Source organism: Epinephelus fuscoguttatus, linkage group LG13, assembly GCF_011397635.1.
Source record: "Epinephelus fuscoguttatus linkage group LG13, E.fuscoguttatus.final_Chr_v1".
NCBI classification, from domain to species: Eukaryota; Metazoa; Chordata; class Actinopteri; order Perciformes; family Serranidae; genus Epinephelus; species Epinephelus fuscoguttatus.
The window spans coordinates 43,500,734-43,519,249 of record NC_064764.1 but is presented as its reverse complement, the minus strand read 5'-3'; the positions used below and the strand labels follow the sequence as shown (position 1 = coordinate 43,519,249).

Sequence of the window (18,516 nt, the reverse complement as noted above, 5' to 3'; positions counted from 1 at the left end):
TACTGCATCAAAAACCGACATCAGTGTGTAAAGGACATCACCACATGGGCTCAGGAACACTTCAGAAAACCACTGTCAGTAACTACAGTTCGTCGCTACATCTGCAAATGCAAGTTAAAACTCTACAATGCAAAGCGAAAGCCATTTATCAACAGCACCCAAAAACGCCGCCGGCTTTGCTGGGCCCGAGTTCATCTAAGATGGACTGATGCAAAGTGGAAAAGTGTTCTGTGGTCTGACGAGTCCACATTTCAAATTGTTTTTGGAAACTGTGGACGTCGTGTCCTCCGGACCAAAGAGGAAAAGAACCATCCGGACTGTTATAGGCGCAAAGTTCAAAAGCCAGCATCTGTGATGGTATGGGGGTGTATTAGTGCCCAAGGCATGGGCAACTTACACATACAGTACGGGCCAAAAGTTTGGACACACCTTCTCATTCAATGCGTTTTCTTTATTTTCATGACTATTTACATTGTAGATTCTCACTGAAGGCATCAAAACTATGAATGAACACATGTGGAGTTATGTACTTAACAAAAAAAGGTGAAATAACTGAAAACATGTTTTATATTCTAGTTTCTTCAAAATAGCCACCCTTTGCTCTGATTACTGCTTTGCACACTCTTGGCATTCTCTCCATGAGCTTCAAGAGGTAGTCACCTGAAATGGTTTTCCAACAGTCTTGAAGGAGTTCCCAGAGGTATTTAGCACTTGTTGGCCCCTTTGCCTTCACTCTGCGGTCCAGCTCACCCCAAACCATCTCCATTGGGTTCAGGTCCGGTGACTGTGGAGGCCAGGTCATCTGCCGCAGCACTCCATCACTCTCCTTCTTGGTCAAATAGCCCTTACACAGCCTGGAGGTGTGTTTGGGGTCATTGTCCTGTTGAAAAATAAATGATGGTCCAACTAAACGCAAACCGGATGGGATGGCATGTCGCTGCAGGATGCTGTGGTAGCCATGCTGGTTCAGTGTGCCTTCAATTTTGAATAAATCCCCAACAGTGTCACCAGCAAAACACCCCCACACCATCACACCTCCTCCTCCATGCTTCACAGTGGGAACCAGGCATGTGGAATCCATCCGTTCACCTTTTCTGCGTCTCACAAAGACATGGAACCAAAGATCTCAAATTTGGACTCATCAGACCAAAGCACAGATTTCCACTGGTCTAATGTCCATTCCTTGTGTTTCTTGGCCCAAACAAATCTCTTCTGCTTGTTGCCTCTCCTTAGCAGTGGTTTCCTAGCAGCTATTTGACCATGAAGGCCTGATTCGCGCAGTCTCCTCTTAACAGTTGTTCTAGAGATGGGTCTGCTGCTAGAACTCTGTGTGGCATTCATCTGCTCTCTGATCTGAGCTGCTGTTAACTTGCGATTTCTGAGGCTGGTGACTCGGATGAACTTATCCTCAGAAGCAGAGGTGACTCTTGGTCTTCCTTTCCTGGGTCGGTCCTCATGTGTGCCAGTTTCGTTGTAGAGCTTGATGGTTTTTGCGACTCCACTTGGGGACACCTTTAAAGTTTTTGCAATTTTCCGGACTGACTGACCTTCATTTCTTAAAGTAATGATGGCCACTGGTTTTTCTTTAGTTAGCTGATTGGTTCTTGCCATAATATGAATTTTAACAGTTGTCCAATAGGGCTGTCGGCTGTGTATTAACCTGACTTCTGCACAACACAACTGATGGTCCCAACCCCATTGATAAAGCAAGAAATTCCACTAATTAACCCTGATAAGGCACACCTGTGAAGTGGAAACCATTTCAGGTGACTACCTCTTGAAGCTCATGGAGAGAATGCCAAGAGTGTGCAAAGCAGTAATCAGAGCAAAGGGTGGCTATTTTGAAGAAACTAGAATATAAAACATGTTTTCAGTTATTTCACCTTTTTTTGTTAAGTACATAACTCCACATGTGTTCATTCATAGTTTTGATGCCTTGCACTGTATGTGACCCAGTAAAATTATCAATAAACTGATAAATAAATAATATATAAATTAGTAGGCTAAGTAAATAAACATAGGCTACATAAATGGAAATAAAACATACTGTGAAGCTTCTGTGGTGGCGTCTCTTCTTTTTCTCTTGGAAACATCTTCTGTTTTTTTTTCACAACAGTTTCTGTAAAACTTAACAATAAATATGATTTTCTAGAGACGACAGGCATCAGTCTGATCAGTTAGTCAGATCACAGCTGATCAGATCAATAGATGAGAGGAGCAGGTGTTTGTGTGTGTCAGCAAACTTTACACCAGCATACTGACAGTTAAGTTTCACTTTCACTGCACCTGATTCTCTGCTGCTGGCCGTCCGTGAAGCAGCAGCACCCAATGAATGTCCCACTCCAGAGAACAGGCAGCAGACCTTTAAATTGTGGCACAAATAAATGAATGTGTGAAAAACCTTGTTGTAAATATAAATTGAAATTTTAGTTGTCTACCAAAATAATAAAGATCAATAATTTTATCAGTACATTTTTCTGCAGTAAAAATGAAGTAAGACGAACAGACTGGAAACTTAATATTATATAACAAACAGAAGTTGACAAAGTTTTCCTTTGGTCACATAATCTGCAGTTACACAAAAGTAATAAATCAGGAGATATGTTATTTCAGTTGTCAGCAAAACATTTAAAATGACAGCATTACTGTATCTTGACTTCAGTGCGGTAGTGTCGCAGTGAGAAGTAGTGATGATGTGGTATTGTGGGGCGTCTGGTGACTCCTGATATGTGTGGTATTTATTCAGTTCAGGAAATCACAACATCTTTGAAGCATCAGCTGGAGGACGCTGGATGAGTCAGTGACGAGGAACGATCTCTGTTGCTGGTCCTACTGACTGGAGGAGCAACCTTGGTTTCATTCTGTAGGAGTCTGCTGCTGTGCCTGATTGTTTTCCAGGTATTAGTCAGACCCCGTGCTCTTCTTTGGAAACAAACAAACTGTGCCACATTATGAGTATTTCTTTTATTTTGATGAAAACCATCCAACGACACATTGAGCTTCACTGTCATGACGACAGTGATGCAGATAGGAAGCATCACTGAGGTGTAATAATGCTGCAGAGGAACACGTGCTGCTCTGGTGAACCTCGCTGGTGTTGTGACAGTGTGAAGACGACTGTTGATACTAAGCAGTAAAATTCTTGCACAATCTCTTCACGCAGTTGAATCGAACCACACCTGAAGAAGAAAAACTTCCCTGTGTGCAATAGTCGAGTGACTCACGGCTCTGTCATCTCCCTGCGTAGAAACCACGGTGTCCCCCCGCCATGCATCCTTATGAGTTACTCACTGTGGCTGACATAAAGATGGTGATTTGGCATTTTCCAATACGGACACACTCAATGAAATGACATCATCGCTCATCAGTGATGCCAGCTGGGGGGGTGGGGGGTTGGCCAGTTGTCAAGCAAACAATCCTGTAGGTTTCAAGTTTCAGGTCGTGTCCTGCATTTTATTGAGTTTGAGTCAGAGCAGAAAAATGTTCCTGTGTTTGAAGTTGTTTTCAGTCTGTTTGGATCCACAGCAATCGATTACAGCAGAACATTTAAACAGGAACTACATTACTCACTCTGACCTCTGTTAATGGACGGACTTTTGGTGGATGGCTGTCAGGGTGCAGCCGCACAGTGATCTGATCATGGGTGTGTTTTAACAAATACTTTAGAGATCCAGGCTTGTGGGCTTTGATCTGGACTGACTGTACGTCCGACTGACACTGTGAGGACAGAGCTGAATACAAGCACCAGTTTAATGCAGATGATCCTTCGTCTCCATCTGAACCTCCTGGACTCAGTTCAACCTGCCGGCAGCTTCTCAGACGGTGACGGACGTGTTTACTCAGGTCTCGTGGTTCTAAAGTATAAATTACATCGTTCACCTGACTGAATAAAATCACAGAGAAAACACAGTTTGGATTCTTTGTTCACGGCAATAACACGGGGAGAGTGGTCAATGTTCCTGAGGTCGTTTTGTGGGTGATGTTTTCCCTGATACTTGACTTAAAGGAGCAGTCCACAGATTTAGCACTGACAACAGTGTCAGACTGTCACCATGTATTTCCACCACCAACAGTTTGCTGGAATTCAGGTGTGATATGCTAGTAACAGCTGGTGCAGCCCCGAGGCTGATGCATCCTCCAGACTGATGCATCCCCATGGGATGATGTAGCCCCCAGGCTGATGCATCCCCGAGGATGATGCAGCCCCGAGGTTGATGCATCCCCGAGGCTGATGCATCCCAGAGGATGATGCATCCCAGAGGCTGATGCGTCCCAGAGGATGATGCAGCCCCGAGGATGATGCATCCCTGAGGCTGATGCAGTCCCAAGGTTGATGCATCCTTAAGGCTGATGCAACCCCTAGGATGTTGCATCCCAAAGGCTGATGTAGTCCCAAGGTTGATGCATCCCAGAGGATGATGCAGCCCCTAGGATGATGCATCCCAGAGGATGATGCAGTCCCAAGGTTGATGCATCCTTAAGGCTGATGCAACCCCTAGGATGTTGCATCCCAAAGGCTGATGTAGTCCCAAGGTTGATGCATCCCAGAGGATGATGCAGCCCCTAGGATGATGCATCCCAAAGGCTGATGCAGTCCCAAGGTTGATGCATCCTTGAGGCTGATGCATCCCCCAGGATGATGCATCCCAGAGGATGATGCTGCCCCCAGGCTGATGCAGCCCCGAGGTTGATGCATCCCTGAGGCTGATGCAGTCCCAAGGTTGATGCATCCTTGAGGCTGATGCAACCCCTAGGATGTTGCATCCCAAAGGCTGATGTAGTCCCAAGGTTGATGCATCCTTGAGGCTGATGCATCCCAGAGGATGATGCAGCCCCGAGGTTGATGCATCCCCCAGGCTGATGCGTCCCAGAGGTTGATGCATTCCCCAGGCTGATGCATCCCCTAGGATGATGCATCCCAAAGGCTGATGCAGTCCCAAGGTTGATGCATCCCCGAGGCTGATGCAGCCCCGAGGATGATGCATCCCAGAGGCTGATGCATCCCCCAGGCTGATGCATCCCAGAGGATGATGCAGCCCCGAGGTTGATGCATCCCCGAGGATGATGCATCCCCGAGGATGATGCATCCCCCAGGCTGATGCATCCCAGAGGTTGATGCAGCCCCGAGGTTGATGCATCCCTGAGGCTGATGCATCCCCCAGGCTGATGCATCCCAAAGGCTGATGCATCCCCCAAGCTCATGCATCCCAGAGGATGATGCATCCCAGAGGCTGATGCATCCCAGAGGATGATGCAGCCCCGAGGTTGATGCATCCCAAAGGCTGATGCAGCCCCCAGGCTCATGCATCCCCCAGGCTCATGCATCCCAGAAGATGATGCATCCCAGAGGCTGATGCGTCCCAGAGGCTTCAGCCTCAAGCTTTTATTTCATTTGATTTTTTTATATACAGTATATCCCATATTATCTCATAAGAAGCCTTTAGCATCATCTGGGTCACCATAAAAACAAAAATATCACATACAAATGGGACAAACAGAACTGCTTCATGTTTCAGTGAAAAATATTTGAACTTTCCAACTTCACGCATCTTTGCTGTGTCCACGTTTGCGATCAGCAGGAAATGTTGCTTCTTGTTGAGCGTCTGTTTATAAAAACACACAAGTTTCACCTGTGTCGTTCCTACTTGGTACAAACTGAATGTGCTTGATTAACTCATGTTCTGTGGAGGGCCACATATAGAATATTTTTAAAGACAAGATGGAGGCCATTTAATATTGACCACGGGCAACGGTTCGCCCCCCAACTGGATTTTAGACACGCTTGGTCTCACAGCTCAGTGTGGGATGTTAGCCGCTGCTGCTAGGTTAGCTTGCTAATGTTAACCTGCAAACATTGAGTCGACGGTTCTGTGTAATGGGTTCAGGTTTCTTCCAGCAGAACCATCATGGCCTTGCCTTGGTGGGACCATACGTCGCCAGTTTGAACAGCAGCAGACTCTCATCATCTCCCACAGTGCCGGAATATTATATTCAATATCTAACTGCTTGGTTAGGATTAATTATAACGTCTCTTGTGATGATGAGGTATTTTTAAAAGTTTTTTGTTTGTAGTCGACCTGAAAATCATGGCAGCTAAAAACTCACGACATGAATGTCTATTAAAAAAAATAAACTCATGTTCTGATTTTGGATCCAAACGGTGATTTCTGAACCTTTTTATTGTTTTATTTTTGATTTAAACAAAGTAGACAAAAAATACTGTCACAATATTAATTTGAGTAAAAAAATTATACTTTTATTATTATACAATTATTATTATACCTTGGGCGGCACGGTGGTGTGGTGGTTAGCACTGTCACCTCACAGCAAGAGGGTTGCCGGTTCGATCCCGGGCGTGGGAGCCCTTCTGTGTGGAGTTTGCATGTTCTCCCCGTGTCAGCGTGGGTTCTCTCCGGGCACTCCAGCTTCCTCCCACAGTCCAAAGACATGCAGGTTAATTGATAACTCTAAATTATCTGTAGGTGTGAATGTGAGTGTGAATGGTTGTCTGTCTCTATGTGTCAGCCCTGTGATAGTCTGGTGACCTGTCCAGGGTGAACCCCGCCTCTCACCCAGTGTCAGCTGGGATAGGCTCCAGCCCCCCCGCGACCCTCAAGAGGATGAAGCGGTTAGAAGATGAATGAATGAATGAAATTATACCTCTTCCGACACAATGGCTAAAAAGGACCACAAAAAAAGGTCCTGTGATCCTGCAGCTTAAAATTTTAAAAACTCACAGTATCAACAACATAAACCTTGTTTTACCTCGAGTGTGTGAGCAGTTTTATCATTAACTGGAGTCAGTGTGTTTGTTATTGTCTTTTTGCTGATGTGAGCACTCAGAGAGAAAAACAGGCCTTTCACACCCAGGAACAGTTTAAGGTTTAAAGGTGACCGACACAGAATGTTCCATTCATTAAACTGAACACTGATTGAGAAACAAAAAGATGTTTCGTATTTTGGGAATTCTCCAGATCTGCTCATTACCTGTGAGATCCTGACGCCCAGATGGACAGATGAGTAAACCCTTTGACAGACCAGCTGAGGAATTCCCTTCCCAGCCACTCGTCTTATCAGTTTATCACACTGTTGACCTAACTAGACACATTTCTGTTCAACAACCATGAATCAGCAGGAAAGAAGAACATTTTGTGCGCTCTCTAAAAAAAAGCAATTTGTCTTGGTGACAGAGCCAAAAACCAGCAACAAGAATTAAACTAACAAAAAGGTCAGATTTCTTCAGTCGTGGCATCGTTTGACATCTTAAAGTTTTACCATTTTTTAAAGATGAGTTACAGTAAGATGTAAGCTCGGTCAACACTTTCAAATCCAACTGAAAAAATCTATTAAAAGCTGCTCAGCTCTGTAATCACTGACTCGATCTTCAGGACTTGTTTTTTGGACTGTGTGTGTGTGTGTGTGTGTGTGTGTGTGTGTGTGTGTGTGTGTGTGTGTGTGTGTGTGTGTGTGTGTGTGTGTGTGTGTGTGTGTGTGTGTGTGTGTGTGTGAGTGTGTGTGTGTGTGTGTGTGTGTGTGTGTGTGTGTGTGTGTGTGTGTGTGTGTGTGTGTGTGTGTGTGTGTGTGTGTGTGTGTGTGTGTGTGTGTGTGTGTGTGTGTGTGGGTGTGTGTGTGTGTGTGTGTGTGTGTGTGTGTGTGTGTGTGTGTGTGTGTGTGTGTGTGTGTGTGTGTGTGTGTGTGTGTGTGTGTGTGTGTGTGTGTGTGTGTGTGTGTGTGTGTGTGTGTGTGTGTGTGTGTGTGTGTGTGTGTGTGTGTGTGTGTGTGTGTGTGTGTGTGTGTGTGTGAGTGTGTGTGTGTGAGTGTGTGTGAATGTGTGTGTGGGTGTGAGTGTGTGTGTGTGGGTGCGTGTGCGGGCGGTTATTTTGTGTTATTCTTTGTATATTCTTATATACTGTTTTTATCTGTTTTGTTATTGTGCTGTATTTTTTACTGTGGTGCAAATTAACTTGAACCTCTAATCTGGTACTGTGCATCAAATGGTGACATTTATGTTTGAGCTGTACACTGTCCCTTTTAAATAAATTTAAAAAAAAAAAAAAAAAATCCTCCAGACGTCTGCTCTAACAGGAAACTACAAAGGCAATAAATGCCATTGTTTCATCACCACCTGTGACAAACTCCAGATGGCCTGGATTCAACCAGACAAGTTTTTAACATTAAAGTCAAACCTCAGAAAAACGACTAAAGTAACGTTAACCGCACTTTCACCAACTGATCTCAGCTGTCCTGGAACCTTTGTACATGTGATAAAGACTCAGGGTTTTTACTGAAGGTCAAGAGCAAAGTGGCAGGAGAAATGTTGGTATGTGCGTTTCTGCAAACCACAAATGCGTTACATTTCTACGTTATCATGAAGTGGATATGTTGCACGGTTAATGTGGTTAGGTTTAGGCACAAACACCCACCTGGTTATAGTTCAGAAAAGATCATGTTCATAATCCCTGCATCTGGTGGCAAAGTCCAAACTGGAAACGCAGTGTTGTTTCATTTTAAATAAAGAACTGCTTCATGGAGCTGTGGCGATGTCTCCACAGGAAACACAGCGACAGTTGCTAAAAACACCAAAGTTTGGAGGCTAACGTCAGAGGAAACACGGCAACAACTCGTTAGAAAATGACTGGTTTTGTTGTTTGTTGGTCTCGATCAGTCGTCTGCAGTTTGGTGGGCGTCTCACCATCCACCATCCCCTCCACCTCCCGATGATAAGAGTCACCTCAGAAACGCTGATAAGATAACATACAAACGTATCTGTGGTTTGCAGAAACATTTTCTTGTGGCGACTGGGCTGACATTAGAGACGATGGCTGAAATATTGTCATCATCTAATACAAACACAAAAATAAGTTACTGTGGGTTTTTAGCAGTTTAATTTTTCATAGATGACCATTTTTTACTGAAGTCCACGCCATTGTGTCTTTCTGGGAAAAAAGTGCTTAATAAATGTCCCCTTACATAAGACATCCTCAGAAAATGACACGATCATTACTTCTCTTTTCCGCCACCCACTCATAGCGAGATCAGACACATGAAGAACCGCAGGATGGATTCAACAAGAAGTCAAAACTTTCAACACACCGATACTTTTTCCTTTTAAGTAACTTTGTGTGTGGTCGATCCGACATCACTGCATGTTTTGTAGTTTGAGTAATGTTAACTGAGAGCACACTGTGGCTTCATGTGAAAACACTTTAAAATGTCGCCATGGAAACATGAAGAAGCAGTTATTTAAAAAAATGTTTTGAAACCAAAAGGTGCAACTGATGTGTCAGAAGTGTTTCAACATGGTGTTTGTGTGTTTGGGGAACAAACAGCAGCAGAGGGCAAACTCTTCTTTTAAAATTACTTTTAAAGTTTATTCAAAGAAAAAAACTTTCAGGAAAATACATGACTTCCTGTCATACACAGAGAGGACATAAGTTAGAGAAGCACGGCAGGAGAAACACCTCGCCTCACGTCCAAGCCTGCAGGGAACGTTACTGCAATGTTTCCACGTTTGAAGCAGCGCTATGTGAATACCTGAAATGAACAACACACGTGTTCTTTATTGTTTTGTTGAGTGGGTTATTCCGGGGGGGGGGGGGGGCAAAAGAAACTATCCCCCCCAAAAAAACAGGCTCAAAAACAAAGACTGAAAAGATGCAGATGCATTAAACATAAATATGGTGATGCACATTAGTGTAACAAAACATGGCCTCTGTAAACATTTTCTCCACCTAAGGTGAGCGTAATAATATTAAACCACCGCAGTCGCATATTTACGTGTACATAGACTTACAGAAACAATAGAAACTATTGGTAAGCTTTCCGACTAGCTCTAAAACTGAAGAATACACAATGCTTCAAGTGATCTTTTAAAAAGGATTTCAGAGTAGTGGTTTCATACCAACACCTTTTAAATACTGCCCTCTTGGCACTTTTTCCAATGTGAGTCAGCAAGCGACTGCTTTTTCTCATCAGGTATTTCTCCTCCTTTTTTAGCCCATGAAGAATATCAATAATAACCACAATGTTTTCATGAAGTCAATACAGCCACTCATCAAGGCTTTGATGCACTTAGAGACACACACTGGGTACTACTGCACACACAGACCTCAGACAACACAGCATTGGGATGTCCAAACGGCTTCTCTGTAAGAGGGGAGGAAAGTTTGTGACACAAACTGTTACTGAGTGACTGACAGTAACCTCCTACATGTCAAAAACACGTTACCGTCAGGGAGAAAAACACACTCAAGGTAAACGTGTTTGTGACCTGACGTGTTTGGACATGAAGCGAGAGCAAAAATCGGACTCTCCTTTGCCCCTTTTTTTTCAGTGTGCAATCTTTGAGAGTCGCTGTGGAAAAGCAGCTGCAAGAGATCAACGCTGCAGGAGATCAACGCTGCAGGAGATCAATGCTGCGGGAGATTGATGCTGCAGATTGATGCTGGAGGAGAATGATGCTGCAGGAGATCAATAGATCAACGCTGCAGGAGATCAACGCTGTGGGAGATTGATCGATGCTGCAGGAGATCGACGCTGCAGATCAACGCCGCAGAAGATCAATAGATCAATGCTGCAGGAGATCGACACTGCAGGAGGTCGATGCTGCAGGAGATCGACACTGCAGGAGGTCGATGCTGCAGGAGATCAACACTGCGGGAGGTCGATGCTGCAGTCTGCTGCCCAGTCTTTCACATATACAGACAACTTAAATAACGGCCAGAGCAGGAAGTAGAGAAAACTATTCCTTCCCCAAAAAGTGGGTTTCCGTCTTCTTCGCAAACAGCTGAGTGAGGAAAAAGTTCTGCTCCGTGTTGCTCGTTCCTTTCATCACAGTAACACTGAAATCCAGAGTCTGACATTGTGTTGAGAAGGTTTACGTCCTCATTGATGGGAAAGATGCAGGAAACCCTCGTCAGCTCTGAAGTGCTCTGAGCTTCTGCACAGCTGTTACAAATACAGAATAAAATATCTACACCTGACATAGAGGCTCCGCTGCTGCAGCTTTCAGTCATCTTAAATTGAACATCTAGGATTGATCACTTGACAAGATACAAAGTAAAAACATCATCTCATGCCTTGGACCACCACACAGTAATAAGTCTTTCTACATTCTTGACACATAGTGCATTGCATTCATACAAATGATACAAATGAAAATGATCTGAAATGGAAGATAGAAAAAAAACTGCTGAAGCAAACCTGCCGACCGCGCGTTTACCTCTGCCACAAAAACCTGATTCATCGATGACGCTCAACTCTCTGACCGCACACACACATACTGAACTTTCTCCTCGACTGTATCACTATCCGAATCTTTTTTATATCCAACTATTCACAGCAGTTCTCGAGTTGAGATCGGCCGACCTCCCGATCACCCGAGATGATGGTCACATTGGACCAGTTGAAACAGGACCACTGACACTATCTGGAAGATTCAACAAACTTTTATTTTACATAGACACCTTTAATCTTATTTAATCTTTTGGAACACACCCACATCACTTCCTCTCGGACAAACACACAGTCTGGGGGTTCAGAGTCAAAGCAAGCAAACTGTGGGTGGATGTGCGTAAATCTTAAAAAACAAGGTTAAAGACACTCCACATAGTTACACTTATCTTCAAGGAATAATAATAATAATCATAATAATAATAATTCAAAAAATACTATTTTGAAATCCGTCTGCTTCAGCGTCTCTCTCTCTCTGTCATCCTCCTCCTTTGAAAGCACCTGTCCAAACAACACGATACTTCAACGACACACACACACACACCCACCTGTCGAGTCCCATCGATCAGACTTACAGTAGAACCTCAAATATTCTGCTCTGCTTGTCAGTCCGCCCCTAATCCTGACTGGCTCCGTGACGAGTCAGTCTGTCCCGGCTGACAGTCTCAACCTTGAACCAGCACATCAGCAGTAATTGGACCAAACAGAAGTACATTAACACACACTACTGTAGCTTTAATACAACAGACTCTGCCCCTCCGGCCCCACGATACACTCATACGAAAGGGCGGAGGGCAGGAATACAGGGCAGAGGGGGAACTCTCTGATGAGAGGCAGACCTGCAGAAGGTAGTAGCAGTACTAGTAATAATAGTGGTAGCAGTACGAGTAGTTAGAAGACCTCAAGCTTACTGACAAGCCCAGGAGCACAGAGATGATGCAGAGGTACAAAAATCTGTCCCATCGCAAACTGATGAGCACCAAGAAAACCAAGAGGGAAACACAAAGTCGTTTGCCCCCTTGTCTTGAATTCACATTGAATTTATTTCTACTTCTTTTCATATATTAATTAATCATTGATTTCATCATTTCAGGGGGCGACGACTTCACGGCTTGTCGTTGCGTCGCAGGCGGCCTCGGAGCTCTGATGCTAGCAAAGCCAGAGGAAGGTGAAGAAGTCTTCGCTGCTGGTTGGCTGTTGATTTTGTTCTTTTGTGGTTGTCCCAGGGTTGACAAGACATCGACGGTGGGTTCTGAGATCCAGTGTTAGCGAGGGTGGAGGACAATGAGGAGGATGAGGAGAAGGAGGAGGAGGGCAGGGCGTGGACCTCTACCAGCTGAGCAGGTTGCTTCGGCCCAGAGTCATAAAGTAGACCTGGCTGGAGCCTCCAGACCGAACGGAGGCAAAGAACACCTGAAGAGGAGACACAGACGAACAGACGGACATTTTAATGTGACGTACAGTCAGTCGTCTTCAGATGGAGACATGAAAACACCAGTGAGGGTTTTTCATCTCAGGAAGGTTTCCTGTGACCAATCCTGATAAAACATGATGTAGTTATTTCAGTCCAAGATTTGTTACCACATTTTGATTATTTATCGACATGATTCATAACTTCAGTAAAACTGACAAACAACTGACGCACTTCATCACCAGGGACGTCAGGTTGGGTTTATTACGACCTCGTAATAAATCCAAGACGTCTCTGCAGTATAAAAAGACTTGGTGCTTCCAGAGAAAACAGAGATAAAGGAGGATTTTTGTTCAAGAGGGAGAAAACCTACAACTACCAGAATGCACATTGAAAAAACAATCTCCATCTCCATCAGGAAACAGTATGGCGCCCACTTCCTGTTAACAAACTCTCACTATTACAGCAAAACACGGCACTACAACATGTTTCTATAAACACTGTAGGCGAGAAATAGTCAATACAGTCAGCTCTAGTTCAGCCCATTGACCAATCAGGAAGTGTTGTCGAATGTCTGGGAGCGTCTCACCTTGTCGTTTCTCTCACAGAGGAACTTGAGTCTCTGAGCTCTCTTGTGCATGAAGACGCCGTCCAGATGGCCGGTCTCCACTGAGCGGATCTCGATGGCCTTCTCTCCCCAGCCCATGATCTGGTTGGATCGGATGTAGGCTGCAAAGAGGTTTTTCAGTTAATCAATACGTACTGATTGTTTCAAAGCCTTTAAGTGTGTGTGTGTGTGTGTGTGTGTGTGTGTGTGTGAGCATGTTTTACTTGATGGTTAATCAAAGATCAGTTTGATTCATCAGGAATATTTTAACCAACGACGCGCAGAGTAACAAACATTAAATTAAAATGATCACATGATCGACGGTTGACGTCTCTAGTTGCACGTGAAGTTGCACGTGAGAAGAAGACAGTGTGTTTCCTGTGTGTATGTGTGACTCACCCACGGAGGTCGGCATCTCCCCCCACTGCAGCACCACGTCCTTGGTGATGCGTCCGTAGGTGTTGACGTAAACACCCTCGTCCTCGTAGCAGACCAGCAGCTCGATGCCATCGGTGTTGGGCAGGATGATGATGGCGTGAGACTGGATGCTGGTCTGGATCTACAGCGACACACAACATCAACACGGTGACGACGGTACTGACGACTTTCTTTGAGACGTGTAAGAAAATGACTGAACTGTACCTGTGACATCACTGATCGACCACTCAGAGAAACACCGTCTCATACAGTTGATGATTAATATGACTCTGTGGTATGTTCATAAACCAAAGACATCAGATTTAATCTGTGTGTTCTTACATGTGTCGGCAGGTAGATGTCGTACACAGCCCCAGAGTCCACGTCCACAGCATGGAAGCCTGAACACGAGCCGTAGATGACCTTTAACCTCTGACCTTCCTCCACAGTCAGGTCGACCAGCAGCGGTTTGTGAACCAGGTCACCGAAAGACTGAAACACACAGGTCAGAAAAACAGTTTGTTCCTCGTGTCAGCCGTCGCTCAGAAGCTTCAGCATCAGATCAGCAGGTTTTCATGAAGCTGTCCTTAATATACAACTCAATAAAATATGACCTTTGACCTCTTTTAAACCTTCTACATAATACAGCAGGAAAAAGCCCCGTACAGTCCAGAGACAGTACGGTGTAAATCCACCTTTACAGAGGTCATACTGTTCGTCCACCTGTCATCATCAACACCAGGAATAAATCCACACAGACATCAGCTGATCAGTCCTCGCACTCACCTTGAAGGCCATGAACTTGTGGTAAGGTTTTGGCGCCCAGGCGTAGACCTCCACCGAGTTCTTCAGAGCCAGAACCAAGAATTTGATCCTCTCATATTTTACTGCGAACAACAAAACATTAAAACATCAGAATCTCACAAAAGATCATGGCCGCCACCATCGGCTGCTACACGCAGCAATCACATTACTGCTGCTGCTACACTGAGCAATCACATTACTGCTGCTGCTGCTACACGCAGCAATCACATTACTGCTGCTGCTGCTGCTACACGCAGCAATCACATTACTGCTGCTGCTACACTGAGCAATCACATTACTGCAACGCTGCGGCAATCACATTACTGCTAACAGCAACGCTGCTGCTGCGGCAATCGCGCAATCACATACTGCTGCTGCCAGCAACGCATTACGCTGCGCTGCTGCAATCACATTACTGCTGCTGCTTAACGCTAGCAATCGCATTACTGCTGCAACGCTGCTCGCACTGCAATCACATTACTGCTGCAACTGCTGCACACAATCACATTGCTGCTCGCTACACTGCTGCGCTGCAATCACGCTGCTTAACAACAACTGCTGCTCGCAATCACATTACTGCTGCTGCTGCTGCACTCAGCAATCACATTACTGCTGCTGCTGCTGCTACACTCAGCAATCACATTACTGCTGCAGCAACGCTGCACTCGAGCAATCACATTGCCAACTGCGCGCTACGCTGCTGATCGCTGCTGCAACAACGCTTGCTGCAATCATCGCATTGCTGTAACGCGCTGCTGCGCTCGGCAATCACGTTGCTGCTGCTGCTGCAGCAACGCATTGCCCATAATCAGTTAACGCTGCTGCTGCAGTCGCTGCAACGCAGCAACGCTGCGCTGCGCTCAGTGATCACATTGCTGCCAACATGCTGCTGCTGCTACACTCGGCAACAACTGCTGCTGCAGTCGCATTGCAACGCTGCTGCTGCTGCTCAGATCGCATTGCTGCAGCAACGCTGCGCTGCAGCTAGCTGCAACATTGCGCAGCAGCAGCAACGCGCCGCTCGGCAGTGCACTTGCAGCACACGCTGCGCTGCGCTCTGATCGCATTGCTGCCAGCAGCAACAGCTGCAACACACTCGGCGTCGCATTGCCAACGCCAGCAGCAACGCTGCTGCTGCTGCACTGCGCAACAGCAACGCTGCTGCTGCTCAGCGATCATTGCGCTGCTGCAGCAGCAGCAACGCACTGCTGCTGCTGCTGCGCCAGCAGCAGCAACAACTGCAGCTCACGGCTGCAACAGCAGCAACAACGCCGCGCAGCTGCATTGCTTCTGCTGCTCGCAATCGCATTGCTGCTGCAGCACGCAGCAACATTATCGCTGCTGCCGCTGCTGCTGCTGCTCGGCAAGTCACGTTGCCAACAACAGCAGCAGCAGCAGCAGCGCTGCTCGATCGCATTGCCAACAACGCTGCGCTCAGCTGATCACATTGCCTGCTGCAGCAGCAGCAGCAACGCTGCTCAGCAATCATTGCTGCAGCAGCTTGCTCAGCAGCTTAACGCTGCGCTCAGCAATCACATTACTGCTGCTGCTACACTCAGCAATCACATTACTGCTGCTGCTACACTCAGTAATCACATTACTGCTGCTGCTACACTCAGTAATCACATTACTGCTGCTGCTGCTACACTCAGCAATCACATTACTGCTGCTGCTGCTGCTGCTGCTGCTGCTACACTCAGCAATCACATTACTGCTGCTGCTGCTACACTCAGCAATCACATTACTGCTGCTGCTACACTCAGTAATCACATTACAACAGCAACCTGCTGCTGCTCGGTAATCACATTGCTGCAACAAGCAACACGCTGAGCAATCACGTGCCGCAGCAACGCAACTCGGTGATCTCGCTGCTGCAACGCTGCTCAGCAATCACATTACTGCTGCTGCAACTGCGCTGCAGCGGCAATCGCATTGCTGCTAACACATTACTGCTGCTGCTGCTGCACTCAGTAATCACATTACTGCTGCTGCTACACTCAGTAATCACATTACTGCTGCTGCTGCTACACTCAGTAATCACATTACTGCTGCTGCTGCTGCTGCACTCAGCAATCACATTACTGCTGCTGCTGCTACACTCAGTAATCACATTACTGCTGCTGCTGCTGCTGCACTCAGCAATCACATTACTGCTGCTGCTGCTGCTACACTGAGCAATCACATTACTGCTGCTGCTGCTGCACTCAGTAATCACATTACTGCTACTACACTCACTAATCAGTGAGTTTCACCTTTAAAAATCAGTTCAAACAAATGTTCATTCAGATTTCGCGACCTGTTGAAGATGATGATAATGTAATTTCCTGTCCTACTGCAACACTCAGTCTGTGTTGGTCCTTCAGTAAATTATTAAATGACAGAATGCTTCCACTGTATCTGTTTAAATATTTAAATCTATATAAATATAATCTTATTTTGTAATTGTCTTAAACTCAGCTTGTGCGTGGTGTGCAATGTTTAGATTCATAATTTCTAACATGCACTAAAATAAGATTCATCTGTCACAGAAAAGTTTTCCTTACAATACTGATTTGATCTTCATCTCAGGGAACCCTGGACTTTCCACAAGTGTTGATTCAAAATATTTAATCTGACGAGGAGTCGCTGGACGTGTCTGAATAAAACTTCTGGACAGGAAATGGATTTCACGACGGGCAGCTCTGGTCAGCGATGAGGGGTTTCCAACAGGAAGTGCTGATGTTTGCTCAGTGGCACTACCATCACAAAGGACATTCTGAGTTTTAGTCAGGTCCATGTTGTTACATGTCCACTCGGACGTCCTCACCGCAGTCTTACTTAATCGAGGGCTTTCCTCCCGTCACTTATCGGTGGCGTGTGTGTACACCACTCTGGATCTCAAACTGAGGCTGAAGTTTGTAAACTGAGAGTCCCGTCTGAATCCAGATGTGTCTGAGTTTATTTCTGATGGGAAACATGTGCTGGTAACACAGCAGGAGACAAACAGCTGAAGACACACACACACACACACACACACACACCACTGTTTTTAAGATAAAGAGATTTAAAGGCAGCCAAAGTCACGGCTGAGTGATTATAAATCAGACACACACCGATCCATCAGCCACCGACTGTCGCCGGCGCGACACAATATTACTGTGATTTTAAACGTGTGGCAATTCGCTGAGTATTGAATCAACATATTCTGATTTATTAGCTTTTACAATGTAAATTAAAGGAAAACTAGATCTGTTTGATCTGATAGGACAAAGTCGTATTTTTACTGCAGAAAGATGATTCAGTTAATTTCATTATTCTAAGATTTGAATTTGAATTGCCAACAATAATAATTCATATGATAAAAAATAGATACTTGGTGTCTGTGTATCGATACGATATCACTGTGATAATCTGCTGTATCTGTTTTCTCGCCTATATTGTATTGATTGAAACATGAGGTGTCAAATGTTACATCTGCTCTGACATTTTACATCTGCAGCAGCGACTGTCGTAGCGTACAGGAAGTACTTTATTAAATGTTATCATCATCATCTTACAGCTCCTCCTGTCAGCGGACGCTCAGAATAAAACTCACCTTTATATTTGTGTTTAGAAACAAGGTGAGAGGAAGTGACGTACCAACTTTGTAATGAGCAGCCCTCTCAGGCGGTTGTCCAGCCCTGTTTCTTCTCCACCTCAGGATCATTGTGCAGGATCTTGTTCCTCAGCCAGGACAGGTAGTAAACTTCAAACAAATGTTCATTCAGATTTCGCGACCTGTTGAAGATGATGATAATGTAATTTCCTGTCCTACTGCAACACTCAGTCTGTGTTGGTCCTTCAGTAAATTATTAAATGACAGAATGCTTCCACTGTATCTGTTTAAATATTTAAATCTATATAAATATAATCTTATTTTGTAATTGTCTTAAACTCAGCTTGTGCGTGGTGTGCAATGTTTAGATTCATAATTTCTAACATGCACTAAAATAAGATTCATCTGTCACAGAAAAGTTTTCCTTACAATACTGATTTGATCTTCATCTCAGGGAACCCTGGACTTTCC

General features: G+C 45.1%; 1 protein-coding gene across 7 annotated transcripts in view; it reads right to left on the bottom strand.

Annotated features, from left to right (window-relative positions):
* Positions 1 to 9,585: 9,585 nt before the first annotated feature.
* LOC125899694 (mitogen-activated protein kinase kinase kinase kinase 4-like) overlaps positions 9,586 to 18,516 on the bottom strand; it is a 138,904-nt gene continuing 129,973 nt past the window's right edge. For all 7 annotated transcript variants that reach the window (XM_049594159.1, XM_049594161.1, XM_049594160.1 and 4 more), the window contains 5 exons: positions 14,454 to 14,554; positions 14,010 to 14,159; positions 13,650 to 13,809; positions 13,233 to 13,372; positions 9,586 to 12,645 (listed from right to left, as the gene is read on the bottom strand). In XM_049594159.1, the coding sequence (XP_049450116.1) occupies positions 12,562 to 12,645; positions 13,233 to 13,372; positions 13,650 to 13,809; positions 14,010 to 14,159; positions 14,454 to 14,554 (635 nt within the window). In that variant the 3' untranslated portion in view covers positions 9,586 to 12,561. The remainder of the gene's footprint in view (positions 12,646 to 13,232; positions 13,373 to 13,649; positions 13,810 to 14,009; positions 14,160 to 14,453; positions 14,555 to 18,516) is intronic.